The sequence below is a fragment of the Microtus pennsylvanicus genome, chromosome 1 (assembly GCF_037038515.1).
Source record: "Microtus pennsylvanicus isolate mMicPen1 chromosome 1, mMicPen1.hap1, whole genome shotgun sequence".
Classification (NCBI taxonomy): domain Eukaryota; kingdom Metazoa; phylum Chordata; class Mammalia; order Rodentia; family Cricetidae; genus Microtus; species Microtus pennsylvanicus.
This window is the reverse complement of record NC_134579.1, coordinates 211,827,960-211,854,545: the sequence shown is the minus strand read 5'-3', so window position 1 is coordinate 211,854,545 and position 26,586 is coordinate 211,827,960. Positions and strand designations below refer to the sequence as shown.

At 48.9% G+C, this 26,586-nt stretch overlaps 1 protein-coding gene across 1 annotated transcript in view; it reads left to right on the top strand.

Annotated features, from left to right (window-relative positions):
* The first annotated feature begins 252 nt into the window (after positions 1-252).
* Positions 253-26,586, top strand: part of Ezr (ezrin) — a 41,525-nt gene continuing 15,191 nt past the window's right edge. The window contains exons 1-5 of the mRNA XM_075950606.1: positions 253-405; positions 20,955-21,038; positions 24,501-24,596; positions 25,569-25,843; positions 26,327-26,410. Coding sequence (XP_075806721.1) covers positions 394-405; positions 20,955-21,038; positions 24,501-24,596; positions 25,569-25,843; positions 26,327-26,410 — 551 coding nt within the window. The 5' untranslated portion in view covers positions 253-393. The remainder of the gene's footprint in view (positions 406-20,954; positions 21,039-24,500; positions 24,597-25,568; positions 25,844-26,326; positions 26,411-26,586) is intronic.

Below are 26,586 nucleotides of genomic sequence, written 5' to 3'. Positions count from 1 at the left end.
AGTAGAGTGGAGCCGGAGCCTCGGTGCGCACCTCCGTCCCGGGGCCCGGCGAAGCGGGACACGCCCCCTCCCGGCCGCTCCCAGTTTGTAGGGGGAAAAAAAGAAAAAAAGTGTTTCTCTAAAAATGTCCCGCGGTCGCGGTTTCAGCTCTAGGGCAACGGTTGCTAGACGAAATGAAACTCTCCCGAGCTCGGCCGCGCGCCCCCGCGCCCCGCCCCGCCCCGCGCCCGGCCCGGGCTGGGCGGTGACTCAGCCGGCACCGCCCGGCCGGTTCTTAAGCTCGGGGCTGCGGGGCGCGCTCAGGGCTTCCCTCCGTTTGCTGGTCCCGACGTGTCTCAGCTGCCGCCGCAGAGCCGACTTTCTGAGGACCCACGCAGCCACCAGCCAGCCAAGATGCCCAAGCCAGTAAGTCATCGGGTGGCGTGCTCCAGGCTGGGCTCCCCCCCCCCCCCCCGGGAGTCACCTCTCGCAGGCGGCTCAGCAGTTCTTTTTTTTCTGGTGAAGGGCGCCGACCGCCCTCTTGGTACCTGGGGACGCCTTTGTGGTACTCTTTAGTCACCTTTGCTGGTGCTTTTCGGTCGCTGGCCTCTCCTCCGACCTCCCCCACCCACCCTCGGGTTTTCCGACTGCTTTAAAAGTGTCTGCTAATGTAACTTCGAAGTTTCTTAACTAGTGCAAATCGCACGGAGACTGGGGTGGCTTCTTTACAACCTACACCTGTCCGCCCAGTTCCTTCGAGCGACCGAAACCACTTGCAACCCACACCTTCCTGGGCGATTTGAAGGGCATTTGGGAGGAGAGAGGCTCTGTGTCTGGGGTAGCCTGGTCTCAGCCCTTTCTGGGGAGGCGCGGCCGGGCTAAGCAGGGTTTTTGCTGGTTGCAGCAGGATCCCTATCTCGGACAGGGTTAGCCATGGGCAGATGAGGTAGTCCCAGAGGCTTGATAAGAAGGTTCACTGGGCTCTGGTTGTGAACTTGGGCTAATTAAGCTGTAAGCTTGCCTCTCTCGTCTTGAATCTGATTGTGTTGAGATTGCTGGCGGGACGGGGTTGGGGGTGGGGGAGAAACAACTAGGGTGGGTTCTCAGGGTAATATATTCCACCTGCCTTAACCCGAGGGGCTGGTGGCTGGATAGAGGGAGAGTTTTGGTGTTTTTTTTAAAGTTAAGATGGAGAAAATAAGATTAACAAAAACGACAAAGATATAAGGTATTTATTCCTAGTCTCTAGAGCTTGTGTGCTTTTGCTACTTTTCATTTTATGCTCTCTGAAAGGAGGTTCTAATCTAGAAATCTTATTCTTAAAATGATAATTGATCCGGACATTAATATAGTTTTTGGTCTGAGTTATTCATGAGAGAGTATTTTTAACCCCTACACAAAATGCATTTCAAACTCAGAGTGACTCATCCGTACCCTACAATGCCTGTGCTATAAAACTGGCCCAGGATGTCTTGCTCTGGTGGGGAGGGGGGTTGGTCAGTACATTAGTTCCCGGTGTGGTTTTCTTGATTTCATTAAAACATACAGAGATAGTGCCAGGGAGGAAAAGCCAGAGCCTGTTTCCAGTCACTCCTTTTCCTTCTCTCTTTACACACTGCAATTTCTCTTTCTCTTCTTTTTATTTTCTTAATTATAAGCTATACATAGCATATAATTTATCCTTATAACCAGTTTTAAATGCATAGGTGAGTGGCATCAAATATATTGTTAATCAACCATCACCATCGTCCATTTTTTTCAGCGCCACTATTTGACACTCCAACACAATCTCCCTTTCCCCAGACCCCGGCAATCACCTTACTAGTCTATCTCCGTGAATTGAGTGTTCTAGGGACCTTCTGTGGGTGGAATCTTGTTACTTGTTCTGCCTCGTTTCCATTAGTATGGAAACTAATTCATAATTCCAGACACTGCCCTAGGTCAAAACTGCTCACTTGTAAGGTTCTCTCTCTCTCTCTCTCTCTCTGTCTCTCTCTGTCTCTCTCTGTCTGTCTCTCTCTCTCTCTCTCTCTCTCTCTCTCTCTCTCTCTTAATGGCTGGTATGTTTCAATGTTGTCCTGGTTTAAAGGTCTTCTATGTTAAGAACTTTGGTCTGAAGAGGTAGAGAGTCATCCAGCTGAGGAGGTGTGCACTATCAGCTGCAGTAACAGAGTAACTTTTTTGAAGCCACCGCTCCACAATAGCCAGAGTTAACAATTTCCAGACTGCTGAGAGGGCTCCTTTGAGGTGCAAGGTGCACGCCTGCTGAAGGAAATCCCATCCTGCCCCCTTGCAGGGAGGGGAGGATGTGAGCTATGGACTGCGAGATTGGGTGCTGAGAATAGCCTCGTGGCCATCTAAGGCTGTTGAGGGGAAACTGGGTTTGTTAGTTTAGTTTTTTTTTTTATTGTTGTTGTTGTGAGGGGATTGTTTATTTCGTGCCTGGGTCAATGTTAAATGAAGCATCCACCAGCAAACTCTGTAGGTATGTCCTTTAAACAAAAGGTTATTGATTCTATTGAAGCCAAAAAGGAGTGTTTCCTTGGGTAGCTTGAGTGAGGAGGACAATCCTGGTCAGCTACGGGCACATCTGAATGGCTGGTTTGGGCCTTCCATGTGGTGGCTGACTTCTTCTCCAGACTGAGCCAGATAACTTTGTTCATAAAACAGTACAAATGACATGATATTTAGACCCTACTAATTCAAAGGCCGGGTGTTTCTATGACAGCAAGCAGGGTCCCCGGCACAGAGATCAACATGGTTCTTTCCCCGTGGAGACTCACAGTCTGGCTCGCCAACCACGACACGACTTAGCCACCCCCCCCTTCCCTTGCTTTCAGAGAGGGAAAGATTCCCCAGTAGAGTGCAATAATTAAGACAGCCTTCGGGTGGAGTGAGGTGTGGGGAAACCTGTGATCCCCTGGATCCACCGCAGCCCGCTTGGAAAGCTTTGTAGAGGGGTCTGGTACCCGAGGAAGGACAGCTGTGGCCTGCTGTCTGCTCTTGAATTTTCCATGGTCGCTTTGGAGCTCCCTCTGATAGGACTGAATGGACTTCCAAGGAAGGCAGTCCGGTGCTCTGCTCATCTGGTGTCAGGATTGGACGCTGTGTAGTCTCCTTGGAGACCGACCGGGTTGAGTTGGCATGAGGGGCTGGTTCAGGAAGCAGTTGCTGCCCAATCTTTTCGGGCAAGGTGGCCTGGGAGCTCCTCTCTCTCCCTCTCCAACCTGCTATCCTGGTCTGGTGGGAAGCTGCAGGCGAGTCTCAGAGAGAAGGGTGTTGCCTTTCAAGCCACCATCTCAAATATCTCAGAACTGCCTCTTTGCCGCACCAAGATGCCTCATGTCCAAAGTGGGGGTGTGGACCTTTCTAATGTAGTAGATTTACCCTTGGTTAAAACTTGAAAGTATGTTTGAATATCTACTGTGAACTAAAGCTTTCTGTCTTGCACTGCTAAGGACTGAACCCAGGGCTTCATGTGTGCTAGGCAACTACTCTACCACAAGCCAAGATAATTTCTGAGATCACCATACCTCTTTGGTAATATTGCTTTTCACTTGATATTTTAACAGGAACAGACTTGTAATGAGTAGACCGATAGGTTTTAAGTACACACGTGTATGCGTGCATATACCTCTTCATTGAGAAGAAAGCGGGCATGCTGCCCCACCCCCGTCCCTCTCACCCAGGACAGATGGTGAATTAGGTAGCTAAGGTTTTGGCGTGGGGCAGTGAGAAATGCTGGCTGGGGTTACTGATCTGCCGTCATCACACAATAAGACACCATGAATATTTATAGCTCATCCAGGAGTGAGCAGACCTTTGCTAAGTTCCCGTGAGAGGTGTTAGGGCACTGGATGGCAGATGTAACCCCAGTCATTGGGCAGACAGCAATCACAGTCAGCGCTGAGCTGTGACCCCGCAGTTGCGGGCAGGGGTGCTGAGCACTGAGGAGTGAAGGAGTGCTAAGTGGGAGCAAGCACCCTGGCCCCGCAGTGGGAGGAATTGGGGTTCCAGTTGGAGCCTGGTGTCTGTGCCGTGTCAGCCATACTCCGGCATTTTATTTATTTATTTATTTTTTAAATTTATTTATTAAGGATTTCTGCCTCCTCCCCGCCACCGCCTCCCATTTCCCTCCCCCTCCCCCGATCAAGTCCCCCTCCCTCATCAGCTCGAAGAGCAATCAGGGTTCCCTGACCTGTGGGAAGTCCAAGGACCACCCACCTCCATTCAGGTCTAGTAAGGTGAGCATCCAAACTGCCTAGGCTCCCCCAAAGCCAGTACCTGCAGTAGGATCAAAAACCCATTGCCATTGTTCTTGAGTTCTCAGTAGTCCTCATTGTCCGGCATTTTAATCTTAACTCAGGTCTTGACCTTCTGGAAGGAGTCCATGGTGCTGCAGCCTGGACTGGGGAGGTGAAAATGGAAAGCCTTATTGGTAGCTTTGGCTACACAGGATTACAAGGCCTGGGTCAGGTGGCCTTCTGGGTTCTGTCTTGCAGAGATGAATGGGTGCTGCGGGATGGTTGAGAACCTGCTTTTGTACATGTTAATAAAGTTGAAAAAAAGGTTTTATTTTCTTAAAGTCTGACCTCAATCTTATATTGCTGTTTTGGACTCTGGCTTGTGACGGAGGTGGGAAAGGGGCCCTAATTCCAGAAAGACAATGCTGGCTAGCTCTGATGCGAGAGGGCAGCAGTGACTTGGTTTCTCTCTGCATGGGGTCCAGGAGCAGAGCTTAATTTGGGGCTGGGAGGGCTTTCCCCTGTGAATCTGTTCCTTTTTCCTCTTGTTCCTTCCACACTGGCCTCTGTCAGTTGCTGTCCTCAACAGTGACATTGTGATTTCTTAGCAGAAAGTGGACTAACTAGTGTGTTTCTACCTAGGGAGAAGAGAACAGCACCACCTAGTGAGCTGAAATTCTTTTTTCTTAAGTTTTGAGACTGGAACTCCTGTGGCTCTGACCCTTTGGCGACACCTCTGGCTCAGTGTGCTGGGTCTCCTTGGTGGCTGCCTCTGTTCTCCTGTATGAAGCAGCTAGATGCACAGTCGGCTGTAGCCATCAGGAAAGCACACTGAGTCTTCTTTCTTTTCAACATTAACTACATGTGCACTTCCCATTGATTCTTAATTAGTTTTTAATTCGCGCTATCACTGTTGAGGTATGAAATGCTTGCGGAAGAGCCCAGAGGTTTGGTCATCTTTCCTTACATGCCTGCTTTTGACATGCAGCTGTTGACTTTGGAATAAAGATGACATTTTCGATGTTGGTGGAGCGTTCTCTTGTAGCCCAGGCTGCCTAGACCTTGCTTTGTAGCTGAGGATGACCTTGGAATGTCTGTTCCTCCTGCCTCCAACTCCCGAATACTGGGGTTTCAGGTTCGTGCTACCACACCTAGTGATTGCTGAGCTGGGACCAAACCCAGGACTCTGCACACCAGGCAAGCACTCTACCTACTAAGCTATATCCCCAGTCCAAGAGTTTTTTTAACTAACCAGTCGGTGGTTAAGCACACTTGCTGCTCTTGTAGAGGACCTGGGCTTGTTTCCAGCACCCAGCATGGCAGCTCACAACCTCTGTAACTCTACCTCCAGGAAAGGGGACACTGTCTCCTGGACCCCTCGAGTACTGTATGATAGGCAGGCAGAACACACGTACATATAAGATAAAGTTAAAGGACCAAGCACAGCGTTCGGTTACAGCGTGACTTAGAAAGTACACTGCTCTACAGACCTCAGTTTGTCTTCTGGAGTATAAAAGATTTTAAGTGCAGAAGATGATCCCTAGGGTAAACTGAGGCAAGGCTTGTGTTTGTGAAGTGCAAACGGCTAATCTTACATGCTTTACGCTTTGTGGCTCTCGTGTGCACTTCTCGGAGTGACTTCACAGGGAAAGAGCCACAGGAAACATTAGTAAAAACGAATCCCCTGTCTCTCACATCTCCTCTCTTCAGTGTCCCCTGGGAATTCTTGTCTCCTGCCTGTGGTGAGTTGTCAGGTGCCTCTGTGGGCCTGGCGCCGGGTGTCAAAAATAGTAACAGTGGCTTTGTCTGGGAGGAGTTCTATAGAGCAGGTGAGTGTGGGCAGAGGTCATAGGGAGTGAGGTTGCCCGTCCCCCCCTCCCCACCCCTACATTGGCCAATTGCTAGGGGCCAGATAAGGGATCTGGGTTGAGCGCTGAGAACATTTCTGGCCTCAGGCTGGTTCCACTTTTTTTCTTTGTTTAGTTCAGTAAGGCCCTTTTACATGCTATAGATAGATGGTAATACTGTTGCAAAGGAAAGGAAAACTTTATGAACACATTACCCTTTTAGTTTAATATATTTCAGAGAACAAACTTTAAAGGCAAAAACGAAACAAAAAAAAATTAACTTCAACTCTACTTTCTCTGATGGAAGTAAGGGGGAGACAGGTGTCCCTCGAGTGGGACCACACTGGTCAGCACAGGCACAGCAGATTTTTGCCTAGCTTTTGTGAACTCGAGGTCCTTCTCCACAACCGGCTTCTGTTGTTTTCCTTCCCTTTTGCCCAAGAGAAGGTAACCCAGCATTGCTTGGGGACGCTTGGCACAGCAGATGGTGGAGGTCTCTGTTCTCACTTAAGGAGAGGACAGGTGACCCATCACACACACAAGCCAGTGGTTTTTTTTTTCTTCAGTGTCACAGCTAAGAATATGTTTGGGGTTTTTGAAGCCTTGCTTTTAAACATCAGCAAGTGTGGGTGTAGATAAAGCCCTCAAAGCCTGAGGGATTTACTCTCTGGGCCTTTACAGAAAAAAGGACCAATCCCTTACCTCAGGATAAAGGTAACTATTGTCCAGCTTTTGTCAGACCTTGTGTATATTTTATGACTAGGCCAATATTTGGAAGGAGAACCGTTCCTTTGGTTCTGGTTTTTACAAAACTCTTCTCAGAAAACAAAGGACCCGGTTTTGTTATTTTTGTTTGTCTTTTTTTTTTTTTTTTTGTCAGTAGCTTCTAAGTGCGACCCTCACATGTCCTGAGCACAGACTCCCATGGGGAAAACTGTCACAGAGTGCAGGCAGCATTGGGGCTGAAGTACTATTTTAACAAGGCTGGTGTTGGTGGCAGCTCTTTGTTTCGTAGGGAAAGTGGCAGTATCTTGTGTCACCTTCTAAGCCATTGTCTGATGACAGATTTTTGGCACATGCTAAGAGCAATTTGTACCTGATATTTGAGTTGGAAAGAGAGTATCTGTAAATGTGTTGCTTTTTTATCATTGAAAACTTAAAAATTAAACCCAGCCGAAATGACAGCTACCCCTTGCCCTCTTCATTTTATTTCCTAGACTTTAGCTCTGCCTATCCTGATGTTTGGTACCTGTTTATCTATGCCTTTCCTGGCAGTACAGTGAGAGGTCAGGTGGCTTAAAAAACACTATCTGCTTCCAAAAAGACCTTTTCATTCTTGCATGATTGGCTGATACATAGGGAATAGTAGAGTCGGTACAAGCTCACCTCTCACTGGGTGCTTCCACTCTCTCTATGCCTTTAAACAACAACCTACCTGCCTGCTTCGATGGGCCAAGGAGATGTGTGTGTGTGTGTGTGTGTGTGTGTGTGTGTGTGTGTGTGTGTTTCACATACTCAGCCTTGTGTCTGAGCCTGGTGGGTTCTACTTCAACTACAGAGTTCTCATATAATCGAGAGAGTTCCTGCCCCATGCTGGTCATTCCTTTCCCTCCAGTTTAGACAGCTCACTGACCTAGGGGCAAATACAGTTTGCTTTTGCTCTTTTGCTCTCGTGGTTAGTACTGCTCACACCCCTCCAAAATACAGTGTTTGTCTTGGGGTCTCAAGTCCTGAGAATACACCGACTAACAATAGATGGCCTTCTAAGAGATTGGATCCCTGTTGCCTTCATCCCTTCCATAGTCACCACATCATGGCTGACCAGTTTCCACCTGCCGTGCACTCTAGCCTTTCCTGAATATGCCCCACCCTCCGTCAGTGGCCAAAGGCCATGGCGCGTTAGTATAGGCCTGAGATAGCCTGTCTGCCAAGAGGCCACAGGGAGCAGTGGTTTCCTCCGCCCTTCCCTAGGGTAAGGCCTACCTGCTCTCAAGAAGGGTTGGTGCATGATGGGGGTCGGGGGTGGAGAGAGATTCTTAATAAGATGTGGAAAAGCAGGCAGACAGCTACTGCCTATGTTCGGGCTTTGTTAAGGGATAGAATTACTTCTTATTTATTTATCCGCTTTTTGGGTGAAATGTCCAGAGTGGACAAGACGTGATGGCTTTGTTTGTTCTTGTAAGTCACTTGTTGTTAGTGAGCTTGTCTTGAGTGATATTCCTCTAAGACTTTGTTTTCAAACAGATTTGGTGGTGGGTGTCCATCAGCATCTTCTGGGTACCCCGAGACATGACACGTCCATTGTTTCTCAGATGCTGTGGGTCAGAGACATCGGGCCTGCGTCTCCATGGTAGCATCTGTAGAGAAAACGGATGTGGGGATGACGTGGTCAGCACAACTCAGAGTAGGATCTGTCCTTATGGACCCGTTGCTGTCCTTGCTCTCACTGAGATGCACACACAGTACATGGCTGTTGGGGTGAGCATCCCTCGGTAGCCTTAGCCAGGGAGGTAGGGCTGGGACATCTTCCTAAGCAGGGCGGCAAAATGTGTTAGCTGGACCATAAGAGAACCATCATGGGGCTGCATGCTGGGGTGGATGGGTGGATGGGATTTGAGATCCTTAAAATACACAATATCCATCCTCCCTTCATCTTCCCTTCCTCCCTCCTTTCTCCCTCTCTCCATCCCTCCCTCCCAGATGAAGCATTCCAGGGAGTCAGTGGTATCAATATGAAGGAAGAGCATGTGGAGTCTCCCTGTAGCTTTCCTTCTTTCTATCTTTTGTGACTGTTTCCGTTGTCTGTAGGAGAGTTTGCATCTTTAAAGTTTGTGACGGGAAAGGAGGCAAGATGGCTCAGCAGGTCAAGGAGCTTGCTGCCAAGCCTGAGGGTCCGATTCAAGTCCATCCCCAGGTTCACATGGTGGACGGAGAGGAGGAGTCCTCTGAGATCATACACAAGGCACACATGCATGCATGCACGCAGAGGCACACAATAGCACACTAACACTAACTAAACCTTATTACAGATGCAGATAAGGGGAGAATTCTTCACTTTGTTCCTCACCAAATGTCGGCCTCTTCTTCCAGTTGGAAATCCAAACAGCAAAGCCCCTGGTGCTGGGATTCTGTCTCTGCACATAGACTTAGCGTGCTGAGGGTTCTCTGGAATCCCAAGTGGCGTCACGGTTCTGTAGATGACCTGTGTGTGCCGCTCAAATGAATAACTGGTATCATTGCACCCGGGCCTTCATCTTCCCCTCAGCACATATATTTGTTAAGGCGATCTGTCATCAGAATTGCAGTTGGCATGGAAACCCCCAAACTGTAGGTTCCCAACTATACCGGTTTTAGAGTATAGTTTCGAGACTCGGGGCGGGAGGGAGGTGTTGTGGCCCAGCACAGTGTCCTGTCAGTGGTAACAAGGCTGCAGAGTATACAGCCTGCTGTTCTTACCCCCAGTCCAGTACCTGTCTTCACAACCCCTTTGTGGCACTCGGCTGTGACAGCATGCAAATCAGAGAGTTTGTTTTAACTTAATATAACTTCAAAACGAGAGAAGTTTTAAAAATAGAAGTTTTTCTTTTTTTAGTCTGCTTATTTTTTTTAAATATTTATTTTATTTATTTATTATGTATACAAATTCTGTTTGTATGTATTCCTGAAGGCCAGAAGAGAGCAGCAGACCCCACTACAGATGGTTGTGAGCCACCATGTGGTTGCTGGGAACTGAACTCAGGACCTTTGGAAGAGCAGGCAATGCTCTTAACCTCTGAGCCATCTCCCCAGCCCTAGTCTGCTTATTTAAGCAGATTTTACAACATACCTATTTACAGTGAGTTTCTTGCTTTAAAAAAATAAAAAGCTTTTGGAAGTCTGGCTGTAATTGCTGGAGGCAAAATAAAAGACTTCATAGGCATAAATTCAAATAACCCTTATCTAAGCCTCTTATAGAAAAAAATGTTCCCTAAATTGCAAAATATTACTGCTCGTGTGGTCTCAGAAATCACACTGGATTTCACTGTGATTGGCTTTATTGTTTCGTCCCTAGAACAACAGGTTAGCAAAGAAATGGGGCGATCTGACAATTTCATTGTTTCCCCGCCGCTCCTCCTCCACTGGACTTTACAGACTTCTAAATTTACAAAGAAAATAGTACATTCCAGGTGGGTTTGGCTGGCAGGCCTTCCGTGTCCTGTGTTGTGTTCAGTGGGGCGTGTAGTGGCCATCTTGGCTGCCCTACCTTTGTCTTTCCAGGGCTAGTCAGTTGGTGTGTGTAATCAGGCAGGTATTTCAGTGAGCTGCATCCAAGCTGACGTATGTGTCATGTAGCCAGTGAAATGTCACAGGATCCAGACTCCGCTGGTTTGATAGCTAAGAGAAAGTGCCCTTGACTGAGAATTTATTTTGTCTGCCTTGGTGGAATGAGGGATGTGTGGGTTGTGTTTCTCCTTAGCAGCAGGTAAAGTTCTTTCATTGTCTCTCTTCCCCTCCCCTAGAGGTGATCTCTGGGAATTCTTGTTTGATTCCCATGGAAACCCCAGGCTGGAAGGCTGGAAGAGATGGGCACCCACTTACGGACAGGCACGCACAAAGCATACAGATGCCAGGCACCAGGCAGCCCTGGCGTAGACTTAGCAGTTCAGAAAGTGTCCTTTGGGTTGCTCTGCCCACAGGTCCTCCTGCTCTAGAGCGAGCTGGAGGGGTGTGTGTGTGTGTGTGTGTGTGTGTGTGTGTGTGTGTGTGGTGTGTGGTGTGTGGTGTGTGGTGTGTGTGTGTGTGTGTGTGTGTGTTGCTTGTGGGGAGGGCTCTGCACAGCCTGTTCCCAGCCAGGTTTTGAGGTGTGTGTGTGTGTGTGTGTGTGTGTGTGTGTTGCTTGTGGGGAGGGCTCTGCACAGCCTGTTCCCAGCCAGGTTTTGAGGTTGTGTGTGTGTGTGTGTGTGTGTGTGTGTGTGTGTGTGTGTGTGTGTGTGTGTGTGTTGCTTGTGGGGAGGGCTCTGCACAGCCTGTTCCCAGCCAGGTTTTGAAGCAGAGAGAGCTAACCCTCTTTTTAATGGGAGGCTCAGAAAGTTCCCTTCTGGTTCTAAGGTCAGATTTTTTTTTCTCCTGATCGTAATGAGTACAAACAGGACTGGTTTGTCCGCTCTTTGTGTTTGTTAAGCAGCCTTGGTCTGACAGGAAGTGGGTCTGGGGGCAGGAAGTGGCTTACTTTCTGAGACAGAAAGGAGCTATTGAGAAGAACTTGAGATTTCGTTACATGTTCTCGAAGTTATGGGAAAGCCTTAGCCCGTCTGAGTTTGTCGCCATTTTCAGTCTGGAATTTAGTAATACAGACTTTTCAATCCAGAGGCTTAAAACCATCGACCTAGACACAAGCTCAGATAAAGCATGAGGACTATACAGATAGGAGTGGGTTTTTTTGTTTGGTTTTTTGTTTTTGTTTTTTGGAATTTTTGTTTTGTTTTTTCTAGACTGGGTTTCTCTGTAGCTTTGGAGCCTGTCCTGGAACTAGCTCTGTAGACCAGGCTGACCTCAGACTCCTAGAGATCCGCCTGCCTCTGCCTCCCAAGTGCTGGGATTAAAGGCGTGCACCGTCACCGCCTGGCTACACCACATTTTCTAAACACTGAAGAAGAGCAGTGAACTGGGAGAGAGGACTGCTTGCTCCTTCATGCAGTCAAGCTGGCTCCTTTGGCTCTAACCTCTGTGGTCACATTTTTCGCTAGTGATTAGTGCTAGGGCAGACGCTAGCCAGGATGGTGCTGAAAAAGAGGCACTGGCCTGGTGGTGGATTGGTCTCCTTCGTGCTACCCCCAGAATTCTGTTCTTCCACGTGCGGCCCACCTTGACTTCCCCTGTCCGTCGACCTTACTGTTGGGAGCCACACCTGTCCCCAAGAATAGAGTCTTCTTTGGAATTTCTGATCCTGGCCTGGGCTCCTGATGTTGCCACTAGTTCTCAATGACTTTATATTTCTGTGAGCGGTGTGACTAGCGTTCACGGTTCCTGGGAAAGTTAGAGAAATAGCCGAACTGTAGACCCGCACTTTGACCTCTGTGGAATGGCTCTCTGCTTGAGTGGCAAGTGGACTTGTGTCAGCTCTGACATTGGACTTTATTATTGTTATTACTTAGGCAATAAAAAATACATATCCTAGGACTGTGTCATCGTATGGGAATTTTATTATTCTGTGGACATGCATCTTTCGCCTTGCTCTGCTAGAGACCATGATGCATACAGACCTTACCCCTTGCCTAGCCAACAGTTTTTGGAGTAATTGACCCAAGGCTGAGCTTCCTTTTGTGTATTTCTTATGGCTATCAAATAACCAAATTCTGTACTCTGCCCACCTTGTCGGAGTTCCGGAGTCTTGCCTTTGCACACAAGGGTGGTTAAGGTTTGCTAAGTTACTGGTAATGTTTTACAGAATTTGGTTATTTGACAGCCAGCATTTGTGTAAAGTGGCCACTGTGTCTTAGCAGATGCTACAAGATGCTTTTGCAGAGACCGTTGTTTGTATCAAGAAGGGACCAGAATTCTGAGGACTAGAATGTGGGCCCCTCTGTCTCATCTACCCCCAGGGCCAGTGATTTCCATGAAGATCACAGTTAGCTGGTGCCACCTTTATCATGTCAGGCTCTTTCCCGTGAGCACACATTGTCATTGGCTTCACCCCTGAGTAGAGTTGAGTTAATAAGTTCACACACAGCCCTGTCTCACCCAGGGCCAATACATGCTACAGTGTGGCTTACACCCCAGAGGAACACTATGGTTAGTGTTCAGGTGTAGCTGTGCACACTTCTTAGACCATTGGGAAAGGTTGTGGCTTAGATTTCCTCCTCAGGTCAGACCCCATAGAAAGTGTATTTCTGCGTATTTCCTTCAGCAGGAGCAGGCCTTGGAGGCCGGGGAGTCCGTTAACGTAAGGGTGTGGAATGACCAGTATCACTGGAGTGGGATACAGAACAGAGGACCGAGTCCCTGTTTCTGTCTAGGGAGAAGCAGGACCCAAGGAGAGCCCGTCTCTCACCCCTGCCCTAGAGGGACAGACCTCTCAGTCCCAAGGGCTCCCCCTGCCACCGCCTGAGGTGGGAGTGGGGTGGAGTTGTCTGCTGCTGTGGCCGGCCAGTTTGTGTGATTGCTAGTCCTGCCTTTCCAAGAACATTTGGATTTTTCATTTAAAACTCAAAGTTAAATGTTTTAGTTTTTGAAATCAGTCTCCTCTCATCTTTGTTCCGTCGAGCTGACCATACACAGTCTGGCTCGAGTGACCTTACTCTTTTGCTGTCCTGTTTGCAGTCAATCACTGAAGCAGCGGGGAGCAAACTAACAAATAAAATGCTTACCCAGTAACTCATCCAGTGGACTGAGACAGGGATGTGTCCATACAGTGGAATGTCGTTTGGCAAGAAAAAAAAAACGAAGCACTAATACATGTTCAACAGAGATGATCTTGAAGACGTGCTAAGTGGTAGACAGGAGATTTCATCTATCTGATATGCCCAGAGTAGGGAAATGATAGAGCCAGAAAGTTATAGAGCAAGGTTTGGGGGCCTAAGAGTAGTGAGGGGAGAGATGCTAGTAAACACCATGTTGATTTTTGAGGTGGTTGAGAACATCTTCAAAGCAGCTTGGCTATGGCAGTACACACCTGGAATCCTTGACTGAGGCAGGAGGATTGTGAGCTGAGGCCAGCTGTTCTGTGTAGCAATACCCTATCTAAAAAAAAAAAAAACACCCTAAAATTTGACAACAGTGTGTATGTGTGTAATTCAGTGAATGATAGAAATCCCAAATTGCACATTGCAAATGCGTATAGTTTACGGCATGTAAATTATATTTCCTCAAAGCCTGACAAAAGCACTGACTCAACATGGAAATGAAAATATAGACGTGGCTCATTTATCCAGTCAGGTGACCTGAAACAGCAGATGAGCGATGGGGATGTTCATACATCCTCCTTCTGCGGGAGAGCAGGTCCATGTCCCTTCCTAATCAGAGCACTTCCAAGCATTTAAAAGGTCCTGCCCGAGTCCGCAAGGTTGTCCGAAGTTGCTGAAGTGGCACTCCTGGCTGGAATGTTGGACCTCAGCGCTGACATTTGCCGTGATAAGAAAGGCTGGACTCTCAGCACAATCTTGGGCCCAGACTGAGCTCTGAGCCCAGATAGGTGTAACTGGGTGCTACCTTACCACCCAATCCCCTGCCTGAAATCCAAACATTCAAATACCACTTTCTGAGTTTCCTTTCTGTGCCATGGCGTTCCTGATACTTGAATATAGATGAAAAGTCACTGGGGACAGTTCACCTGTAGTGCTACAGCGAAGTTCAGTCTGCTCCCTGAAGGCTGTGTCACGTGACTGTATGGAGGATTCAGTCTAGAATTTATCCCTGTGTCAGAACTTGTATTGATATGTTTGTGCTTACTCTGTAAAAGGGAGTGTAGAAGCCGGCCATGGTGGCGCACACCTTTAATACCAGCACTTGGGAGGCAGAGGCAGGTGGATCTCTCTGAGTTTAAGGCCAGCCTGGTCTACAGAGTGAGTTCCAGGACAGCCAAGACTACACTGAGAAACCCTGTCTCCCAAAACAAAAGAAACAAAAGTGAGTGTAGTAGAAATCTTAAGCTAAGGTCAGGTCTCCCTGTGATGCTACCCAAAGGAAACTTGAGCCACCAAGATTGATTTACCAAGGCCAGAGAAAGCCAGGAGATAATTTGACAGAAGTCAAACTCTGCAATTACACGTTGAGAGATAGGATAGATGGTACAAGGTTTCATTGTCAAGTCCATCTGTTACCCCCCGCCCCAAGACTCTTAGACATTTCAGATAACATTTTGATAATTAAACTGTAAAAATCCAGCAATTGTGTTTTTCAAAATGCGTTCTGAAAAATCCTACATCTTTGAGATGCCCCTGGGCAACAGGGACTGGGAAATCTAGCCTGGGCATCCTTGGACTTTTCAGTTTGCATTAGCTAAACAAAGGAACAGTTACTCCACGTTCACAGGACCTTAAGAAATGGCCCCACCCCTGTCTTCCTATTCTCTTTAAAAGTCCATAACTCTCTAGAGAACCCCCAGCCACTGACATGGCCAGAATACACCCAAGACAGATTTCAGACTTTAATCATGGTCCAAGTTGGGAATCACTACAGCTGGGGGAGGGGAGCGTGTGGGTAAAAGATTCTGACCTTTCTGCCCAGTGACTGAGGGACCAGCAAAGGGGAGGCTGGTTTATTTTGCTAACAGGGTAGCTGCTACTGGTTTATTCAAAGCAAAACCAGGTTGAGTGATTAAGTCTTTAATCTCTGAGACACAGAAGCAGTCCGGCCTGCTCTGTGGCCTGTCTGCCTAGAAAGGTCACCCCGAAAACTGAAATAGGTGTTCATGACCATGTCCTCCTGGCTGCTTGTTACTCGGCTCTGTTGTTACTTTTTTCCCTGGTCAAGCGATGTTATTGGCTGCCCTGTGTTCCATTTGCATGGCCCTAAGACAACAGGCCATCTGCACCCTCAGTTCCTGTGTCTCTGGACAGACCTCATTCCCCTGGACCAGCCCCAGCCAGCTGAGAACATTGACCTAGCTTGTGTCAAGCCTTTCAGATGTGAAGGGAGGCAGGACCCAGGTCCAGCCTTCTGTGGATCAGGTGACTTAGGCCCAAGGACAGACAGTATCCTCTGCTCTAGATTAAAGGACCCAGTCCATGACACCTTAATTTTATTTATCTATTTATTTTGAGGTAGGGTTTCTCTCTGTAGCCTTGACTGTCCTGGAACTTGCTCTGTAGACCACTTGACCTTGAATTTACAGAGATTCTTTTGACTCTGCCACCCGAGTGCTGGGATTAAGCACCTTCGTTCTTGCCAGTGTTCCAGTGATGCCTGCATTTGGTCTGCCCTCAGAAACTCTTGACTTGGTTTTAAGAAATATGAACCCCTGAGCACGCTGGGGGGGGGGGTGTTCAAGGCCAGAGGATCGTAAGTTCTAGACTAACCTAGGCTATATACCCAGACCTTGTCTCAAAATAACAAAAAGAAGACATAGGTTCCTAGACTCTGAGGCTGACAGGCATATAAGAAGCAGTTCCAGGGAAACTGATGAAGCCCACCTGAGGAAGAGGACGGGGCGGGTGGCTCATGGTGCCCACAGATGCCTATACATCCTCAACGAGCACCTGAGGAAGAGGACGGGGCGGGTGGCTCATGGTGCCCACAGATGCCTATACATCCTCAACGAGCGTAGGATGTGGGAGGTGCCCACCAGGAGGGTCAGGCCTGTTCATCTCCTCAGTTCTGGGAACAGTAGGTTTAAGATGAGCTAACCTAGACCAAGAATGACCCCCAGAATGCTTTGGAAAGATTTATTAAACCCAGGGTGGGTGGAGTCAGGTGGGTCAGGCCACCATTCAGTACTGATCCCAAATAAGGCGCGGCTCAGGGGTCCCCAAGAATGCTTGCCAAATGCTAGCTGCTTTTCATTAAAAGCAAAAACAAAACCGCAAATTTTCGTTTAAATTTAGTTTTTACTGACTAGTTTCACCCTTATTTTTTAGAAATGAGATTTTAGTTTTAGGCGGTTTGGTTGAAATAAAACGCTGCTCCGGGTTCTGGCAGCTAATGACGAACTGGCCCTCCCCCCGAAGTCACTCTCCGGCACAGTGCAGCTGTCAGGGCCACTCAGTAGGATCAGCGCGAAGCATATGTGTGTTTATTAGAAAACCACCATGGTATTGTCGATACCATGCTGACCTGGCTTTGTGTCCAAGACAGCCTCCCTTTAAACAGATTTTTTTAATTAAATTTAATTAATTAAAATTTAATTTAAAATAATTAAAATTTAATTAGATTGATTTTAAAATACATTTATTTGTTGGGCAGGGAGGGCGCACATATACCACTGGTGTGCATGTGAGAGGGCAGAGGTCGTGTTGAGGGAGTCTGTTCTCTCCTTCCACCGTGTGAGTCTGGGAGCTCAAATTCAGGTCAGGCTTGGTGGTGGGTACCTTTCCCTGCCGTGTCAAGGTGTTCCGAAGTTCTGACGGTAGGCGCTCTAGAGAGACTCCCTACTGCCAGTCTGGAGGGTGCTGCGCATCAGTGCAGTTGAGTGTGTTGGTGAGTGAGTTGAGTGTGATTATGTCTGGTTGCTTAGGGATTTTAACATCTTAGAACCCCAGGTATGGACTATCTTACATCAGCTTCAGGATTGGGCACACAAGAGACACATTTATGTCTCCCTCCCTACCACCCTCCCAGATAGGGACGCATGCTTTAGAGTGCTTTGGCAACCCTGGGATAAATCCTACTCTTTTTTGGATGTTGGGGTCAGATTTTAAGTGACTGAGGTGTATGTGTGTGTGTGTGCAGTGTATACATATACAAGTGATTATGCTGACATCAATATTGGTAATTCTTGGGTGCAAATCCAGGACCCCAAGTCGTAAGAGCTCCGAGCTACACCGCAGTCCTTCAGCGTTGCTCTTACGAGCAGGAGATGTAAAGTATCCAGACAGTGACCTGCCGCGAGCCCTCTGCTCCCCATCTCTGTGTGCAGTTTGGAGTTGCAAGTCAGTTGAGTTCTCGTGGGACCGTCCTCCTGTCAACGGGACATTTTAGTTCTCCTTTATTTCTGTGGCATTATTGCCATTCAGACACCAGATGCGTCCGCTTCCTCTGAGTTCATTAAAAACCGTATTCACCATACAAACCCAGCATCAGGGGAACACAATGGGAAGGCAGGGTGTCTTCGTTTGTTGAAGCCTGATTTTTCTTAGGGTCCCATAATGTGAATGTTATTAAAGGTCACATTTAAATTTTGATGGAAGTTTATGCTGTGCTGCAACATGTTTTAAAGATTGATAAACTGATAACAATCCTACCGGCCTTTTTAAACACAGACTAGGTCAGTGTGCGTAGCCTAAGGTGGTGTGTGCCACGTTTGGGAAATCTGTGTGGTTGGGGAGATGACCAGTGACTGGGAGCATAGGTGTTTAGAAACTGATCTTAAGAGACATGGAAGGATCTGCTTGCTTGGGATGGTCTCGTAGAATGACCACCATGCTGTCCAGATGCCAGCAGCGTCCCCAACAGATGCGCTGCTGGGCCATAACTGCTGAGCAGCGTGAGCTCATCAGCCGAGAGCAGTGCAGCCGTGGACAGTGAGGGCCCTGCTCGTCTGCTGCAGCCATGGACAGCAAAGGCCCTGCTCGTCCGCTGCAGCCGTGGACAGCGAGGGCCCTGCTCGTCCGCTGCAGCCGTGGACAGCGAGGGCCCTGCTCATCTGCTGCAGCCGTGGACAGCGAGGGCCCTGCTCGTCCGCTGCAGCCGTGGACAGCCAGGGCCCTGCTTGTCCGCTGCAGCCGTGGACAGCGAGGGCCCTGCTCGTCTGCTGCAGCCGTGGACAGCGAGGGCCCTGCTCGTCTGCTGCAGCCGTGGACAGCGAGGGCCCTGCTCGTCCGCTGCAGCCGTGGACAGCGAGGGCCCTGCTTGTTCTCTGCTCTGCTGCCCTGGTAGCTTCCACACACCTGGGCCAGTCTTGAGTATCAAGATTGTGGATACACCGTAGATGAATCTCTATGTTTATGTTAATACTGACTTGGCATCTTTAGGGAGGACAATTTTGTTTGTTGTTCGTCTTTTGCTTTGTTTTTGTTGTGGGTTTTAGAGACAGGGTTTCTCTGTGTAGCCCTGGCTGTCCTGGAACTCTCTCTGTAGACCAGGCTAGCCTCCAACTCGGAGATCTGCCTGCCTCTGCCTCCCAAGAGATGAAATTAAAGGCATGTGCCACCATCGCCTGGCACATTTTAAATTTCTAATAAAGTGTTTCATGTAGTTTTCAGAACGGTTGATACTAACTGCATATGTGTACATACATATGTGTGATGTGGTAGATGCGTATGTGTATGTATACCTGCTAAGGCCTGAAGTTGATGCTGGTGGTCTTCTAGATTGCTGTCCACTCTATTTATCAAGGCAGGGTCTCTCATGGAACTCCAGGCTCTCCAATTCCAGCTAGTCTGGGTACCAAACTCTGGTCCTCATACTTTTCGGCCAAGCTCTTTATCCACTGAGCCGTCCCTACTGCCCACACAGCATCTTTTTTATGGTAATGACTGGCTTTGGCTTCTGGAGATGATCTCTCCCCATTGCCCTAAGTTTAGAAAGCCTTGGTCCCGAATGTTCTCTTCATCCAGCCTGCTCTTCCTGTATTGGTCACTGAAGATCTGGTGACTTGGTGTTGGGATGTTTGTTTAGTTTATGATCTCCCAATGTCCCCTCTTTTAATTAAAAGGAGAATTGTTATCAGGAAGTGACTACCACTCTAAGTTTTAAAAATAATACTAAAATACAAAATGAAGGTTTCTTTACAGCGAATTCTAGTTCTTCAACTTGCAGATATGGGGAGGTGGTTGTTTTTGGAGGGGGGGTAGTTGGGGATTTTTCTTTGTTTTTGTTGTTGTTTTAATCTGGGGAATGATGCCTCTCTCCTGTGTACTAGAGAAGCCAGATAGCGAGGCTCTGGGCACCTGGGATCATCCTTCGGTTTGTCCAGTCTTTAACACTAGTACAAACCTTTTGTTTTCCCTCTTCCTTCTTGGTTTTTGTTTTTATATTTTAGACAATGTCTCACTGTGTAACCTTGAGACCAGATTGGCCTCAAACTGAGAGATCTGCCTGCCTCTGCCTCCCGAGTGCTAGGATTAAATGTCTGTGCTGCCCCAGCTGGAGAGAAAGCAGACAAATCCTGTTTCTACTGAAGGAACTTACATCTGGTGCTTACTCTGTACTGGTGCATCCTGTATCTACTGGATTCTGAGCTCTCTGGGCTAAGTGCTGTCCTCATGACAGGGCCCCGTGCTGGGAAGAGACCCCTCTGACTGTCTGAATCACAGCTGCTGTGTGCTGTGGTCTTTCCCCGTGGAGGGGTGATAAGGAAGAGATACTGCAGTTTCCTATACTTAGTCAGCCTAGGTATTCTCAAGTGTAAAGTATGAGAACTGTCTTTTTTTAATTAAAAAAATATATACGTGTATACATACACAGCCTGCGTGTGTGTGTGTGTGTTACCCTGGAGGTCAGAAAGGGGCATTAGATCCTCTGGAACTGAAGTGATAAGTTGTGAGCCATGATGTGGGTGCTGGGGAACTGAACCCGGGTCCTCTGTAAGAGCAACAAGTGCTCTTAACTGGTGAGCCATCTCTCCAGCTCCAACTTGTTTAAAAACAAAAACAAAAAACCCTAGTAGGGCGAGAGTAGAAGCATTTTAGGGCTTCCCCATCACTGGGATCACCTAAGCAAGGGTACCATTGATGCAGCTTCCACTGCCTTCCCCTACATCTGTCCTGTATGCCAGCATTCATAGACTACACCACCTGCCTGTCCCGGTTTTAACTTTAGACGTCATTTTCCCTTTTTCTGCTTCATAGTTAGCATCTTAAATGGTTGCCTGACGTTTTGTCCTCTTTGGTTTTGATGTTTACTTGTTGCATTGTTTTTCTGAGTTCCTAATGTTCCCAAACTATCAGGTGTGTGGCCTCTCCTCCCTCTGCATTTCACCTTGGTACGAGCCTCCGGCTGGGACTTCAAGAGCACTGCCTGCCTCAGCTGACTCTCGTGGGGGTTTTAAGATTTTTGCAAACATGCGTGTGCTTTATTGAGGCAGTAAGGCTGCATTTGAGCCCAGACCCTGTACTTGGTGTGACTTCAGTCAGCTGTCCTCGTTTAGGACCTGTGGCATGTGTTTTGTGGTTGGCATGAGGACAGATGTTAGAGAGAAACGTGTGCGGCAGCCGCGTGGCCAAGCAGCTCTAGGCTTAGGTGGGAGGTCGTGGAGGCCACCAGGGGAAGAAAACACAGGGAGATTCAAGTTTCTCCTCCTGTTTTCCAGATCAACGTTCGGGTGACCACCATGGATGCCGAGCTGGAGTTTGCCATCCAGCCAAACACCACCGGGAAACAGCTTTTTGATCAGGTCAGTCTCCGATATCGGGACAGGGAATTGACCACTCATGAGGAGTGGGTGAGGGGCCAACCCTTTGGTCTTCTAAGCAGATAGCGTGTTTTGTCACTTCAGGTAACAGATGAAAGGGGCCTTTGAGAAAGTGGAGCACTGTTTAGATCTCATCCGCCGTGACACGCCCGTGACGTCGGGTCTTTCTGTTAAGTAGCTGTTAGCTGATAACACTCAGTAGATATTGGGGTTTATCATAGCAGTACTGCTATAAACACAGTTTTGTTAAATGGTTCAACCCTTCCCAAAGTGGACTAGGAAACGATGCCTAGTGTTGTTTAGCAGCTGCGAGTCACGTGCCAGCAAGCTCTTCACAGCTCTGTTAGGTTCGAAGACCCCGTGGTCTTCATCGTAACTGCTCATTCTTTTCACTGTTACAAATCCGTGAATTGTGAGCACAGTGACCTTGTTCAGATAAAAGACGATGTGAGGTCCCCTTTTTAAAAGGGATTTCCAGAACCTTTTAAAAAAATGAACAACAACAACAAAAGCAGAACCCATTCTTACCTCGAGGACCATACAGGTGGTCAGCAGCCCAGATGTGGCATCCAAGCCAGAGCTGGCCAGCTCTTCTGCAGTTCAGACAGAGGCAGCTTTGCTAACGTGAGCATCCAACACCTGGAATGGTTCTCAGGGTGTCAGTCCTGTGGTCCCCCTCAGTTCTGTGAGGAAACAGAATGGCCTACATCTGTTTCTTAAGAAAACACTTCAGGTAGCTGGCCCCAACAGGCAGTTTCACCGCAGAACACTTGGTTTTGGAAAGCAGCTTTTCCAGAATGTTCTACATTACTCTCACATAGAATGGGGAGAAAGGGTACCTCTTGTTCCCATCTCTTGGTAGGTCCTGGGAAACCCTCTTTGCCTCTTTGTTCTCTGCCCAATTTCTTAGACTAAATGGGCCCAGACAATGGTGAGGGATGCACCAAAGATACCAGCTCACCCTTGGCATTCAGGCCCTCAGCGCAGTCTGCACAGGCTTTGCCTGGAGGTAGCAGGGCAAGCGCGTTCATGTTCCTGCGCCTCCTGAAGCTTGAGGTGGATGGGAGAGATAAATGAGAGCGAACTCTCGAGAGCAGACAGGGGTCTGGGTCACAAGGCCAGAGGTGAGCCACACAACACCTGACCCAAGAGCTTGCTGTCCCAAGTGGCCCCACTGCCCTCTGCATTCAAGGTCCAGACCTGAAAAATGAGCACTGGTGCTGGGAAGGCCTGGGAAGGGAATTCAGCACTACTGCCCACTCTCGGGCCAGGCTTTTCCGAAAAGTGAGCACAGGGTAGTGCCAGGTGGCTCTACCTGCGGCAGAACCCTGGGTGCCAGGGCGTGCCCAGACCTGTTCCGCAGGGCTGGCGGCCAGTCACCATTGTTTGGAAGGTGTTCTCTTCTAGTGAGATTTAAGATACTTTCTGCTCTGGGGTGAGGCTAGATTAAGGATGAAATCTAAAGGTCACCCCTGAAAGTTTCCCAGAGGAAGCTGGGCACAGCTACTAAGTGCCGTGTGGCCCTTGGCCTGGTCAGTTCTGGCTCTCGAGCATTGCTCGTCCTTGCTGGCAAATGGGTGGTGGGGCCACCAGCGACATTGCTTCCACAGCAGAGCAGGAAACTGTATACACGGGGAAAATGAGACTACAGTCACAGATCCGCGGAACGAGGCCTGTCCCAGAACCAGACCCTCCAGCCCAATGGAGCCAGGGGAAAGAGACCCCGAGACATCACCCCAGCATCCTGCCACTGCAGCAGCCTCTCCCCTCGCAGTCCAGGCTGCAGCCTGTCCCTGGACTAGCTGGGGCTCCATGTAGAGCAAGAGTTGGCATTGGATGTGCTGTGGGGACAGGAGGCATGGGACACAGCACTTCAGCTGCTGCTTGGTTGACTGATTCAGGCACCCCTGTCCTTGTATCTTAAAAGTCTGTCATCCAAACCCGTCCCAAGGCAGAGGTGAGGGTCAGCCCCCGAGCTACTGAGACCCTTCTTTGGCTGAAGCTGAGAGGTGAATCACAGGACCGTGAAGGCAGTGGAAATAACGACTTTGTGGGAGTGCGGGATTCCCCTATGGGAGGACCATGGTTTCAGAATGTACTGAGGGAAGGTGTTTAACCTGCCCTTGGGGGAAGCCCATCCTTTAAAATAAAACCGCAGAAGCTCATTCATTGAGAACAGTAAGGAGGGGAGTGTCAAGTCAGGGCAACTGAGAGTGGTGGCCTTGGCTACACGGGATGCTTGCAGACTGCCTTAGCCATCCACACAAATGCAGGAGAGGACTCTGAGTGGTGGCCTTGGCAGTCAGTGGAAGCCTAGAGCCCTGGAGAGGGAGGTCAGATGAACAGGAAGTTCTCACTAGCTGCACAGGACCAGGCTGAGGTTGCAGTTGGGCGGATGAACTGCAAAGGGTGGATTAGAGCCAACACCCGCTTGCTATGTATGTAGGACTTTGTTGTGCAGCCCGCGTCACCTCAGATGATAAGGCGCTGGTTTGTGCAGAGTAGGAAGTTGGCAGGGGTGGACGGAGAGTCCTCTGCACTCAGCACAAGGGAATGGGCTTCACGAAGTCCTGGGGGCAGAGTGTGTGGAGCAAGCCAAATTCCCCTCACACCATCCCTGATAGAGTCTTGGGGTGGTGCATCCCCACTGTTGTGTGGGGTGTACGAGCAAGGCAGCCCATGACAGTTCATAAGCAGAGATTCTGGAGGTAGTAAGCATTTGCCCCTCTACAGAGGAGGGTGTCAGGTGGCCAGGGTTCCTCGTTGCCCTGTGTGTATGGTTTCTCTTTTTAGGGAAGATGAGACATTTCACAATGTAACCTGTGATGGTCCCTAACTCACACCCTTCTTGCCATGCACCCCTGAAAGCTGGGATCTGGTGTGTACCATCAACACATGGCTTCCTAGGTGGTTTCTGGTGTGTTCAATCAGTCTAGTCTAGCGTGTCGTTTATACCTCCCAGGAACTCCTAGAAGGACAGGTTTAATGTTTCCTGTCATGGCGTTTAAAACTGCAACATCTAAGGTTTAGGACTTAGTTCTCTTATGTGTGGGGGTGTGAGTATGTGTGTCTATGTGGGTGGGGGGGTGATTATTTCCATGGACCACGTGTGGTGCTGGTGATTTCCAGCCATCCCCCTGCCTGAGCATCCTGATGCAGGGCAGTATGCCTAGACATTCCTGAAGGTGGGCTCTCCGTTCTGTGTGCTCATCCCAGCCAGCCCGAGCCTGCAGTCAAGGGTAAAGCTTACAGATTCAGGCTAAAATATGTCACTTATGCTTTGACATGACATCTGGGCCAGAGGTTGTGCTCGAGACTGCCTGTTTGCCGTACCAGTCAGAGTCCCGGTCTCTGGGGACTGGTGAACACATGGCGGGGGCATCCACTGGCTGGCGTTGCCTGTGTGAGGGTGTTTCTCATGGTGGGCCTCTCGTTCTCCCACAGGTGGTAAAGACGATTGGCCTCCGTGAAGTGTGGTACTTTGGTCTCCAGTATGTGGACAATAAAGGATTTCCTACCTGGTTGAAACTTGATAAAAAGGTAAGTCGGAGTTCACCATCTGCAGGCCATTAGTTAACTGGTCATCAAAACCAGAATGCCTCCACCGTGTCTGCTGTGGGAGCTCCTTCCCTCTGTCAGCTAGCAGGCATAGACCCAGCATATGTCTTTGTCTTTGTGTTCCTTGTTATTTGTGTAAAGACTTTTATAGACAGAGGGGCTGCAAGCTTTCAGGAAGGTAGAATCAGATCTTGGCACTCCTCCCCTTGAGTCCCCTGTTGGGGCAGGTAATAGCTAACTGCCTTGTTTCCCCCCTCCTGCACCCCCCATGAGATTAATCTAGAAATCATGAGTCACCTACCATATTGTCAGAACCTGCTGTTCTGTTTGAGTCTGCAGTAAATTATCTTCTAGCTCCGAAAATTTGGCAACGTCACTCATAATAATGAAAGCTAAGTGTGTTTTCTTCAGACCCTTGCAGGCTGTGCTGTTTTTCCTCCACCTCATTTTCCATGTCACTGCAAGGAGGGCGAGAGGGGTCAGTTCATGGTCCAGGCACAGGCTGGCTTGGGGCAGGTCCCAGCGTGAGGACGTGGGGTCATTCCTAAATGAGCTCTTTGGAACCGATAGCACTGACCCAAGAAATGGCAGAGGGACGAGCGGTCCTGCAGCCTAGTAGCTGGGTTTCCAACAGAGCCAAGATGCTTTAGGCTGACATCACAAGCTACAGTGATGGATTAGGGGTTAGGGAATGTGCTGAATTGGTAGAATGCTTGCCTAGCATGCATGAAGCCCTGTATAAACCAGGCATGGTGGGTCATGCCCGGAATCCCAGGTCTCAGGAGGCAGAGGCAGGAGTATCAAACTCAGGACCATCCTCCATAATGCAGCAAGTCCGAAGCAGGCCCGGGACACTCTCAGATGATAAGAACAATACTTAGATAATAGCGTTTGGATCCCTGGTGTTCAGGAATGAGCTGGAGTTGGTACTGAGAACTGCCTTCTGTCCTATAGGTGTCTGCACAAGAGGTTCGGAAGGAGAACCCCGTCCAGTTCAAATTCCGGGCCAAGTTCTACCCCGAGGATGTGGCAGAGGAGCTCATCCAGGACATCACACAGAAGCTGTTCTTCCTGCAAGTCAAGGAGGGGATCCTCAGCGACGAGATCTACTGCCCCCCGGAGACAGCTGTGCTCCTGGGCTCCTACGCCGTGCAGGCCAAGTTTGGAGATTATAACAAGGAGATGCACAAGTCTGGGTACCTTAGCTCCGAGCGACTGATCCCCCAGAGGTGAGCCTCCGCCGGCCTGGGAGGAGGAAGCACTGTCAAGTCACTTAGTCTGGGAGGCTGGGACTTTCCTAAGTGCTCCTTTAGGACTGTTCTGAGCCAGTCCGCTCCTCTGATGATAACTGAGACACTGCAGGGTCACTGTGTCCCTTCCTCTTGTGTCTGATGGCCAGGCCCCCTTCTGACCAGCCTACTTAGCTCTGCCTGGTCTACAGTAACCTGGCCTCTGGCAAGTCTATGACCCCTTTTGGAAGAAAAGTCATTTAAAATACTGTAAAAAAGCTTACAGTGGGATTGGGTTCTTTGAAAGGCTAAATCTTCAGGCTTATGTTCCAGAAAGAAAACCAGAAAGTAGAAACAACCCCACATGATTGTCTCATTCACAAGAACAGTAGGGGTGAATGCACGTAGGAAGGGGCCTCTTGGCTCACATGCCACAGCCCTCGAGGTGACAGCCCACCCTGCATCTCTCCTTTTGAAACCTAGAGTCATGGACCAGCACAAGCTCACCAGGGACCAGTGGGAGGACCGGATCCAGGTGTGGCATGCAGAACACCGAGGGATGCTCAAGTGAGTGTTGCCATTTTCCTCTTACCTTCTCATGGGACTCCAGGTAGCACTTCCAGAGAGGTCAGCGTTTGGTCTTTGTGCTTGGTGACATACAGCACAGACAAGTGGGGTCCCCTTGGGGGGGGGGAATTTTAGAGTTTTGTTTTTTTAAACAAGGCCTGGTGTTCTTGTCTGGG